Genomic DNA, 12770 nt, shown 5'->3' on the forward strand with positions numbered 1-12770 from the left:
TTCAATTATGTCCCATTTGGTGGGATTAAAATAAGATATTTTGTAGATTTTGATAAAAATTAATAGAATGTATGATCGAAAAGTTGTGGAACCACGAAATACATGATTAAAATTAATTATTGATTTTGACTTAAATTAAAGTTTGGCTTTTAATCAATACCAAACAGGGTGTAAGAATTAACTTATTTGCAACCTTTAACTAAATTAATGTTAAATGTTCTTTTTAAAAATTAAATAGTACATATATAGCAATAAATTATAATTTCTTATACAACTAATGTCTTCTTTTTTCAAAAATGTATTCCTACTATAGTATTGTGTTGCATTACAATTTTCATTTCCATGTAACATATGTCACAATCATGCATTTTTCCATATCGAATGTCTTGTGTTGTTGGTTTCACTCTAAATGAGGTATCTGATAAAATAGGATAAAAACCAGTTCTTCTCTTACTCTCTGTATATATAAAAGTATTGTTTTAAGAAAAAAGAATAATATCCATTAAAGATGAAACCCATGTCATCCATATGGGCCTGACATCTTCATGGCGAATGGGCCTTGAGGAAATGGTGGACCAATTTACCATCCACTGGAGAAACAAAACTTTCTGTACAACGTGAAGTGTTTGATGTACACATTGCTGCCCATCAATCATAAGCAGTACTTCCTTTCTTTAGAGTTGTTCCACCATTATCCGCTGTCTGCATCAGATAGGCAAGTTCAAGTGGATTTTGCCACCTCCCATTTTCATCTCCAAGACCTTTTTCTTTTTAAAAATCTGAAATACTCGTAAACAAATGAACAAGCGATTAATCTCAAAAAACCCTAGTGCACAATAAAAAAATTACAGAAAATAAAGAAACAAGAACGCAGACTTTTTTTTTTTGGCATAAGCGCTCCCCAGAGGTTCCGTAATCACTTCTAATACCTAATCCTATATTTAACATCTACAACAGTGAATAATGCTCGTTTGCACTGTAACGGTCAAAATGACAACCAAATTTACAAAATGTTCACAATATACAAAGATCAAGTCACAGAAGACTCATCTTTAAAAATAATCTAAAACATTTGAGTTATTGTTCACTGAGAATTCATCAAACCACGCCTAAAACTTTAAAGAAATTATAACATGAGGAATAACACATTCTCCGTTGATTTCATCAAGAATCAAACCAAAAATTTGAAAGGAAGTAGAAAATTTGAATATCTCGAATGAGATTTAGAGAGAATTGAAGAGGTATTTTATCTCAAAATCAAAAGCCAGAATGAACTGAAGTGTCGTAACAGAAGCCAAATGAAAAGTCGCATTTCACAAACACGTTTTTGGTCAATTTCAAGAGCGCACGCTGTACACGTGCACCAAACTCAACAAAATCAAAACGGTATCAGTTAAGGACATGGAGAGAGAATCGTGTTCAATGAGTCTGACATGAGATGGTCACACTAATGGTCATAAAACAGCAACATCTCAAGACCAAATATATGGTCACATTTTAATCTTTAAATGTTAGCCACAAATCAATTGAGGACATAAAAAAAGCAGATATACTCCTAAAACCACAAACATGGCAACAGTAAAAGGGTCACAAATATTGGATTCTAATCATCTTAGTTGCGACATTGACTGACTCTAAGACCACAATTATTTTCCATCCGTGCAACTCAAGTGACATAAAGAAACACTTGATGTTGGAAGTTAAAAGTCACATGGGATTAATAGAATCCTTTAATAATAATGGTTGTGCTATACGTTTATAATAGTTTGGTAAGATATGATTGGATTATAATCTCTTCAATCAAAAAAGAATAAGAAAAAGAAAAAAACTTCTTTTGACACTACATCTGTATGTAAATCATTATTTACAAGTTGCAATATTCTAATTATAAGACACTTCCTGTATCATTGCAACCATTATTGTTTCCTCTTCTTCGCTCCATGTTATGAATCCTTGGTTCTCAATCTCGATTTCTGTTCTGAAGATGAGGGGCGTAAAAACAAGATTAGATAAGGAAGGAGAAGATTGTATTTGAAATAATAATTAATATCATAATATTTGGACTATTTGTTTTAATTAAGTCAATTTTAAAATAGAATTGTCATTTCAAAATAATCCCAATTGACCTTATTTTTCACTTTGCAGTACAGGAAACTAACATAATTCTCTCTATTTGAAAGCCTTCTTCTCAATGTATTTTTGGTTCACTGTTATTTTGGGTTTGGGGTCTATTTTAAACTGGGCTTGTTTTGGGCTCAAATCTACTGAATCATAAGCTTCGTGATCTTGTACTTCTGATAAATAAGGTAGTGTATTAATTTTCTTTCATATATGAATGTAATGAATAGTTTTCATATTCTTAATACGAATATGTTAATACGTAATATATGAGGGATATGGGCGTAGATAGCTTTCTTTAAGGTAAGATGGTTGGTCAACCCCCTTCCACTCCATTGGTATTGAAGATACAACTTCAGTAAATAATCACTTTTCATGATAAACAGTTTAAATAGTTAAATAGAGCGTAGAATATTAAAGTTACAAAAGTATCAAAATCAAGAGAGAAGCTACAAAACCTGCCAGGCAAGAACCAAGTGGAGGCGAGCCCACAATTTTTTTCAAATACATGTGCGGCGCGGTCCCAAATAGTGACCATCTGTATGTGCATTTTTTTTTTTCCAAAATCATTTCACATTGAAGGTTCAAATGAAAATTTCGTACAGAATACAATTTAAATACCAACAATGCTACACAAACAAACTAAAAAATAGGTTCAAAAACAAGGTGCACACATGTCAACACATGATTGGACTGTTTGAAAAATAAAAAAAAATAAATACTGAATCATCTATTGTCAAGTCAGTCTATTTATTTTCTGTCTTTGAGTCTGGACAAACATTATTACTCTTTAAACAAATAAACTTGTATTTTCACAAAAAAAATTTAACGTGGCACAACGCATACGATCCAGAGTCACCACCGTCCAAATAAAAAATGGAGTACGGACAAAGATGTCAATTGAATCATTCTATCTTCTATTTTAATAAGCTTAAATGAGTAAAATTTTTCAACATTTCATTTCAATTGATTTCTTTTTCTTTGAATAAAACATAATAATAGTTTAGTTGTTTCTTTGTGTCGGTGGATAATTTAGATGCTATATTTTATATTTTTGAAGGTTGAAAGATATTATCTAAAATTGTAATTAATTAAGTTAATTTAAAGATTTATGAATGATAGTGGTCGTGTAGAAATATTAATCCTATTTTAAATTTTATTATTATTATTTATTTTTTTTAAAGATAAATTATAATATTTGTGGATTGTGATAAAATGTCCAAATTCATTCTTATCCAACCATTTTTGCTCGTGGGAAAAGGTACTCTATGTCCCCAAGTACACTAGAAAGTTAATCGTATACACAATGTTTTGTCCTATTTACATATCCCATGGAAGCAAACATTTTACACCACAGAAAAAGATATCTCACGACTGGGGAGACCAAATAGTTGGGAGTTATATTCCACCCATTTTCATTTCTGAAAAATGGGAGTCAAACGAGGGTTATATATCTATCACATGAAGCCAAATATTTAACACCACAGAAAAATACATCACATGGCTAGGGAGAGTAAATAGTTGCAGTAGCACTTTCACGTCTTTTGTTGGAATAAATTTTGAAATGTGGAATCTCTCGGTTTTCTTTGAAAAATTTATTTGATCTAACGAGATAGGATAATAAGGTGTCATTGATTCTTATCCCGATTCGATACCAAAAATATGATTATTTATTAAGTTCCTCTTGATTTCTAAAGATATAGATTACGGCATAATATTTTTGACACGTGTTTTAAATCATTTATTGGATCGCACCATTATTTCGTGTTCTATTGAGTATTCTCATATACTCACAATTTTCTCATACTCTTCATGGATTAGAACGAGTCGTTAGCTGGCAAACGAAGAGGTGCCATCGTTGTTCTTGGATTCTTAGACTAAATAAAATAAATTCAACGTAATGTAGTTGAAGTTTTTGTTCCAACAGTAACTTTAGCTTTGTTAATTTATTTATCATTTTCCTGATATTTGAATTCGGAACATGGATCCATATTGTTTGTTACGTTAAATCTTTGAAATCAATATTATATGATATTTTTATATTCTGTCATGTATAATAAAATGTGTAACTTAATTAAGCCCCTGTTTGGTTCCCATTCTTTCTTCATCAAAATGAAAAATATGATCGTTATTCATTACATCAAGTTATCAAATTTGAATTTCTATCTCTTGAGTGGAATCCATAACGATTATACTTTTTATTCTCATTTTTCCGAAAATGAAAAACAAACGAGGGCTCAATGATTTAAACTTTTGGTTGTCATTCTGGCCATTGCATGGACAGGCACTAACACAGAGAATAAAATAAGGATTTTGCCCCCATGGCATATCTCTCAGTGGCAAAGGGGAGGGCGGATAGGGTTCAGCGCGGCAGTGTGCAGAGTTCGATTCTCCGCAAGGTGGAATTGGCTTTGTTGTAAGCGGGAGTTACTATATGGGTTAACAGCCTTGGCCTATTCATATGCTCTCCACCCTGGCTTCTGGGAGGCACATCCTGCGATTTACCTCCTCCACGATGACTCAGGGCAGGGTCGGTGGGGGCCCTTAAGGTTGGGGTTCAACCTTTTAATAAAATAAGGATTTTCCTTTAGCAAGTTGCTTTTCCTTTTAAATTTCAAGGAATTGATTTTGGTGAAACATATATGTATTCTGCATTAATTTGAGGATAATGTGGTCACCTATACTATTTACATTTTAATTACTCAATGTATATCTATAAATAAATAAAAGAAGTATTACATAGTAAATTATTTTGTTGTATATTCTATTACTGATGTGCTAGTTAAGTTAAATGAAAGATTTTAAAATTTCTATGTAACATTGAGTGAACTGCAAATAAATAATTGCATTATCAACTTTCCAAAATTTAAAGAAACTTTTGGTAGCAATTTAAATTCTAAAATTTGGGTGGTTACAACTTTTGATAGGGATATCAATTATCTTCTCGATGAATGGATTTACTATTTTAAATGGATGAACTTTCCGCGTGATGGTTCACGTGCAGTTCGCGCGAAAGGAAAATCAAGATAACTTTTTTTATTTTTCCATCAATTGCTTGAAACCCCCACCCCACTCCCCACCCCCCAAAAAACAAAAATAGTAAATAATAAATAATAAATAAAAAAAATCAAATTGTAAACTTGGCTTGAATTGGTGTATATTCAAAATCTTAGAATTGGAATAAGTTCTGCAATGGACAATTTATGTTTGCCACAATTTCAATAGAACAATTTGTTGACCTCAAAAAATCGAAATTATTTTTTAAAATTAGCGGTGTCATTCTTGTCGAAATTTTGACAGAGTTTGTCCCTTTTGGGGAGATTTTGGATACATATAGGAGTCGAATTAAAGGGAGATTTTGGATATATGTGTGTGTGGTAGAAATGAGAAAGATGGACTTTTCAAAATTATTTTGACTGAAAATGCCCTTCAATCGAAGAATGTTTGAATTTCCAAGAGGTTTAGTTCTTAATTTATCTTGATCCGAGGCGACTTGTTTAGAGAATGAATCTTAGTTTTTCAATCCTTGCAAATGACCAGTTTATAAGAATTTTCAATCCTTTATATGAGTTGACATTCTCCTTATCATTGTATTGAAAGTCATGATTAAGTTCAATTTTCAATATTTTGTTGGAGTAAGTGCTTTTATGAATTTTTCAAGCAATTCGTTGTGAGCATAAGTGAGTTTACTGCGCTAAAGTTTATGTTGATTGCGGAATTTGCACTTTCATTTTTGCTCGCATTGGAGGCTTAGTCCAAGACTTATAGATTTTTTGGTGGTCAAGACCTTAGATTGTATTTTTGCCAAGTGTTACGAATTTACACACCTCATTGCTAAATGGTGCTTCGATGGTTGCGTGAGATATGCCTCCGAGATATAAAGATCAAGGGCGCCAATTGTTACGATTTTGCACGCCCCATTAATTGGCAAATGGTGCTTCGATGGTCCTCAATCTACATGGGTAGTTGCAATGTAGCTTTCAAATTTTTTTCACAGTGCTGCCTTCTACAACTATAAAGTTCAATGGTTTTACAAGAATCGGCAATTGGGTTCTTGCTATTTCTCTTCTTTTCATCTTTCTATTGAAAATACTTTTTTTGTTAACGTCTGTTTAGTATAGTCTAAAAAATTGATAAAAATTTAAGTCAAAATCAACACTTAAATTTTATTATACATATAATGAAATTTATGACTTTTATTAACTTTTCAATCACATATTTTACCGAAATATACTAAAAATAAGATATTTAGCTACACCAAACTTGGCTAAATATAAAAACTGAGCACAACTTACTTCACATTACCTACTCACTTCTAAATCAACACGAAAATAAATTAGTAACAATTCACCAATATAACCCTTGTTTGAACTCCATTCGTTCTCAAAATATGCATCCTTAAACGGTGTTTTGACATTATTTCAACCAGACATTTTTTAATAGAATAATATAACACGTAAATTCAAATTTTGTCCTCATTTTTAAATCACACCTTTCACATCAATATACTATTCAAAAATACATTTTATGACAAAAATTGGGCTGAAACGAGGCAATAATTCTAGACTAAGTTAAAAAAAAAAAAAAAAAAAAAAAAAAAAAAAGTAAGCAAATTGTTAACAACTCATTTATTTTATTAGACTGGTATTAATTATTGTGGGGGCACAATTTATATGGTCTCTATTAGGGATGACAAAAATCCTCGTGAGGAGAAAAAATAATAAAATAATAATAGTATAATAAAAAATAAAAAAATAAACGGACGACAAAACGGGGCAAGCTCTCCCCTGCCCCACCCGGTCTAAGTGGGACGAGGCGGGATGGGGTTGGGTGACGTGAGGCGGAGTGGCGTGGGGTCGTTGCCATCACTAGTCTATAAAATCAAAAAAAAGAAGGAGGTGATTTAAAATTTTAAACAGAAGATTGTCGCAGAAAAGTACGACAAGATTTCACTTTCATTAATATATGGTAATTTTAATGGGACCCCTGAGCTTTAGCCTTATTGACAAATGGCAATCACAACTTCACATTTTTGGCGTTGGGACACCTTTCGATTAACTTTAAGAGTAATGATATTCATATTGAAGACTATCATCGGTAGTCGTCCTACGTGATATACGTACAACAGTTTTTTATTTGATACATAGGGAGATTGTCGATAGTTTTTACTATAAATAACATTATTTTAACTTTAATCCCAATTTTGCATAAAAAATTTTGTTCAAGATATGCGATGGTAAAATTACACTTCCACGCCCTCTCGCCCCGTCCTGCCCCCTCTCAAATGATAAATGGAGCGGGGATGAGAATGAGGAACATTGTTCACTTCTCGAATTCTTCGAACCCACCTCAAATCTTTTTGTTATTTTATATTTTTGTGTTTACTAATTTCAATCATATTTAAAAAATAAATAATTAAAGAGGAAAAAAAATAGAGATTTTTTAAGTCCGTACTACAACTTGCCGATTCACTTAAAATATTTTTTCCTTGATTCGACCTCAATTTGACCATGATTTGACACACCCAGGGCCAAAAACTCATATTTCATGCATATTGGAAGTATTAATAATTTGGAAAGCGAGAGTTCCAGCGAGAGATTTATTTTTTCTGTTGGTTGGTGAATTTTTGACTCAATCATATCTCGTTTCATTATTTGTTAGTAAATATATCTTTAAGTTATGAGGTACACGTAGAGCAACCATTAGATATTGGAAAATGCTGAAAAACCTGGGTGACGGCCCCCCCAAGTGTAGAAGATCAACGGCCAAGACCTCTGCCCCGGATTTTTAAATTGGAGCCCAGGTCTCGAGCTCTGTAGCACGATTGTTAAATATTTTACAGAGAGACCAACGGCCCCCCCCCCCCCCCCCCCCCAAGTGTAGAAGATCAACGGCCAAGGTGTCTCCACCTCGGCCCTAAATTGGAGCCCAGGTCTCGAGCTCTGTAGCACGATTGTTAAATATTTTACAGAGAGACCAACGGTCCCCCAAACAGTGACAAGAACTTGACCGACGAGGAGCCAGACTGCCAGCAATCAGCATGCAGCATCTCCGGAACTCTCCAAAAACAAATTAATGAAAGAGAGCCCTCCAAATTGTGCCCACACACCCACAACCAGAAACTCATCTTTCATGATCAAATTACATGGGAAGTATTATCTTCAGCAATCTGTATAATTTAGCAAGTGTTATAAACACCTTATGGTTCAACTAAAAAATTGATTAAAATATAAGTCAAGGTCAATAATTAACTTTAACCATACATTTTAGCCCCCGTTTGAGCCCCATTATTTCTCATTACATTAAATTACATTTTTCTCTATCCTACTTTTAACCACACAATCTTCAATAAAATAATATTACACGTAAATCAAAAACTTTTCAACCATTCATTTTTCAAAAAATACTATTCATCTCATTAATGATATTCACAACTTTTCAACCACACATTTTTATCAATTTTTATAAAATCTATTAAAAATCTAATTTTTATCTAAACCAAATAGAGACATACATCGCTAGACATGTCATTCGTTGTTTATATTAACATATATAACGATGTGTTGTAGGGAAGCATGTGAGGAGTGAAAATATGGAGTTCATACAATTTTCTAGTTCTTGTTGATTCACTTGTAAATAACAAAAAATTATACGCTAAAGACTCGCTGATTCACGCATAGTATTGAGATTTAGGACACGTGATTGAGAACGCTCAAAGAATCTTAATAAAAATTTTAATTCAAGGTAGAGTACTGAGTATAATTCATACTTGATTATTTATTCTCTACAACTAATAATTTAAATCAAATCTCACGTTAATTAGATAATTAATTAATAAAAATTTATAAGACCTAGTATTAACTCGATGCATTCTCCATTTTCTATCAAATCTTCATTTCCACTAACATAAATTATTTATTATTATCACCAACAACAAAAGGACTTTGATAAGATATCAATATGGTTGAAAAATAACCTTGGAAATAGTGAATTTTGTAATAATTGTGTGGATATGTTCCTAATTGTTACTAAGGTCTTGTTTGGTACCCATTTTTATAAGAATGAGAATGAAAAATACTGTTGTTATGGGATCCATACAAGAGATAGAAAATCAAATATAATAGTTTGATGTGATGGATAACGATCAAATTTTTTATTTTTGTGGCAAAAAATTGAGAATCAAACGAGACTAAAGATATAAAATAATATATAATAAAAGGTAAGTTTGAGGATGGATACCGATTGTTAGTGTGAAAGACTTGAAACAACAAAAAGTAAATTATTTTGATAGTAAAAAATATTACTAAAAATTAATTTTTTTTAAAATAAAAAAAATATTCTAACATATTTGAAAGCAAAAGGTTACTTTTAAAAGTTTTTTTTTTTTTTTTGTAGGCTTTGTGAAACATGTTTTCAAAATTTGAGAATTATTTTTTTTCACTCTGCGTTTTTATTTTAATATATTATACATTACTTGCGCAAAAATTTTGTCAAATTTACAAAAAAGCTTCCATATAAAAGAAAAGGAGATTTATGTTGTGTACTCAAATGTATAATAATTTAAGACAAACGTACATATATGAAAACTAGCAAACGCATGAATAACAAATAATTACATCGAAACATTAATCAAAACCAGGGGAATATTCATAAAGTACCATACTATTTTCTGATCATATAGCCAATCATGCTGTATTTTTCCTACAGCAGCTGAAGATATTCATCGTACACCTTCTCCAGCATTTTTACGGAACTCGAAGAATCCGAATAATGGAGGGGAAATTCATAGGTGCTGAAAAAATCTTTATATTCATCAAAAACTTTATCAAACCCCCCATGATTTGCATGATCAGGCTCAACCAAAGGCCAAAGTTTAAACTTTTCTGTGTCGACTGAAACATCACCAGACGATGCAGCACTCAACAAACTGTCTAAGCTGTTACTCCTCGAACATACCGAAGAAAGCCTTATGGGTTTCGGAATATGGAGCGTCCTGGTCTCGCTACCTTGTGTACCGTTCCTTTCCTTCTTCGTTCGTCTTCTGGAAATGCCAGTTTCTGGCACTGTAGATTTGGTTTGCTTCTGTAGGCTTTTTTTCGAACGCTTGTCTGCTTCTGGTTCAACTGCATTTTGGGTCTCTGCTTCGGGGCATTTCGTTGAACGCTTGTCCGTTTCTGGTTCAACTGCATTTTGGGTCTCTTGGCCGGGGAGTTTCGTCGAATGCTTGGGTATTTTTGGTTGAATACCTGAATTCTTGAGTTTCTTCAACATATGGGTGTTCCAGTGATTCTTGACCTCATTGTCGGTTCGACCTGGCAATCTTCCGGCGATCAGTGTCCAGCGATTGCCCAACAGGGAATGAAGTCTGATGATAAGATCTTCCTCGTCGGTAGTGATGTTTCCTCTCTTGATTCCAGGTCGGAGATAGTTCATCCATCTCAATCTGCAGCTCTTCCCACATCTTAGCAGCCCTTTTTTCACAGAAACATCAGCAAAAATGTTAAGAAGAACTCGCTTTTTAAAACAAATTCGCAACACTCCATCTCCCCAGCATTTGTAAGAAGATTTAGAGGGGAAAAAAAAATTACCAGCTTTGTTGGGTACGGATCTCCACTGGCCTTCACCATGCTGTTGAATATAATTTCTTAGCAAAGTGTCTTCTTCGGAGGACCATGGACCTTTCTGCAATCCTACTTTTGAACAACAAGGAGATCTTCCCATTTTTCTTCACTTCACTTGACTTTGAAATTTACTCACACACGCTGCCAGAGAGGAGTGTGTGTGTTTTGAGGATAGAAGTAACATAACACAAACTCATCACGTTGCTAATGCTCAACGTCATTTTAAAGATAACAACATAAGGAGTGTATGGGTATTTGAGGAAGAAAAAACGTACGATTTGTCTTGTCCTTAATCTATTATTTCGTGGAAGCATCCTGGTCCTTTATGACAAATTCCATCATAAAAATGAAAATAATAAATAAATTGTCCCCGTTCAGCTCAACTTTAAGGTAAATTAAAATTTAAGTCAAAATCAGCATTTAAATTTCACCATACATTTTATTGGACCTACAACTTTTCAATCACATATTCTATTAACATTTATTAAAATCTACAAAAAAATTTCGATTTTTATCTTAATCAAATAGGGGCTATATATACATCTTTCTAAATCTCTTCAACCGTTTGTATCGATAATAACTTTATATTCAACTAAGCCAATGTTTGATTGCCATTATTTGGCAAAAGTAAAGTTTTGATTAGTGAGTTTTTGAAAAATGTATGGTTAAAAAGTAGAGAAAATTTTTAATAACTTGCAAAATATTTAATTAAGTGAATATGTAGATGAAAATGAGTGTGTAGAATAAAAAAATTTGAAATAATGTATGCCAAATAGTGGATATATTATAAAATTATTTATTTGCTTAAGAAAATGATTAAATTGTAATTATAACTCTTCAATAGTTTCAATTTTGCGAGGAAATAATAAATTCCTATATCATACAAATCTAATTTTCAAGCAATTGTACAAGGTTCGTACACCAATCATTGATAGGAAAAATTACAATAATGGTCTCTAACATGTTCATTTTTTATAAATTTTACCCTAACTTTCAATTTATATTAGCGAAAGTTCCAAACCTTTCAAAAATATGTAGTATTGACCAAAGATTGATATTGATCACAATTTTGACTAATTTTAAAAGAACTCTACCCCAACCACCCATCCCCACCCCACGTCACCTTACCCTACCCTTATGAAAACAAAAAGGCTAATGATCCATGAGTATTTATAAAATTAAAGACAAACTTGAATATGTGCATTCAGATTTGTAGGGTCCTGATAATTATCCAATCTCGAGCAAAAATAGGTATTTCTTGTCTATTATCGATGATTACATGAGGAAGTTGTGGATTTATCTTTTAAAAGACAAGTTCGATATTTTTCACAGTTTTAATAATTGAAAAAAACAAGTTTAAAATCAAACTGGCAAAAGATTCGGATTTTTGAGAACTGATAATGGTTTAGAGTTTTACAACATGGAATTTGACAATATGTTCAAAGAAGATGGAATAACTAGGCATAAGAATGTTTCTTGCACTGCCTATTGTTTGATTAATTTGACTTCATCTGCTGCATTGAATAGTGATACTCCTCATGAAAAATGATATGGTAAACTAAGTGATTATTCTGTGCTTAAAATTTTTGGTTGTGTTGCTTTTTTCTATTTGAGCAAAGAAAAGCTTGAACCTAGAGCTAGAAAATCGTTTTTCTATGTTACCCAGATTGTGTTAAGGGTTACAGGTTGTAGGATAAAAGCCAAATGGTGGTTAAGATCATTGAAAATAGAGATGTCACGTTTAATGAGGTTGAAATGACTTGCCTTAAGACTGAATCTGAACTTGTGAGTGAAGAAAAAAGGTGAAGAGGTTAGTTGAAGGTGGGTTAGGAAAATTTAGCACATCTAGACCTACTATCCCTGATGAGATGGAGACTCAGGTTCAACAACCTGAAGTGGGGAATAGAGAGGAAGTAGTTATAGAAGAACATCATGAAATAGAAAATCCCTAAGCAAATTATAACTTATTTAGGAATAGAGAGAGGGGACAAAAGAGAAAGCCTAGAAAATTTGGATATGAATTTGATTTAT

At 32.4% G+C, this 12770-nt stretch overlaps 1 protein-coding gene across 1 annotated transcript; it reads right to left on the minus strand.

Annotated features, from left to right (window-relative positions):
• Positions 1–9648: 9648 nt before the first annotated feature.
• On the minus strand, positions 9649–10978 carry LOC111375491 (transcription factor MYB8-like). Its single transcript, XM_022998329.1, has 2 exons — positions 10707–10978; positions 9649–10589 (listed from the first exon to the last, which is right to left on the minus strand). Exons 1-2 carry the CDS (start codon positions 10837–10839, stop codon positions 9820–9822), a joined length of 903 nt encoding a protein of 300 aa, XP_022854097.1. The 5' UTR covers positions 10840–10978; the 3' UTR covers positions 9649–9819.
• Between the last annotated feature and the right edge of the window lie 1792 nt (positions 10979–12770).

This window comes from Olea europaea, unplaced genomic scaffold (assembly GCF_002742605.1).
Source record: "Olea europaea var. sylvestris unplaced genomic scaffold, O_europaea_v1 scaffold138, whole genome shotgun sequence".
In the NCBI taxonomy this organism is placed as follows: domain Eukaryota; kingdom Viridiplantae; phylum Streptophyta; class Magnoliopsida; order Lamiales; family Oleaceae; genus Olea; species Olea europaea.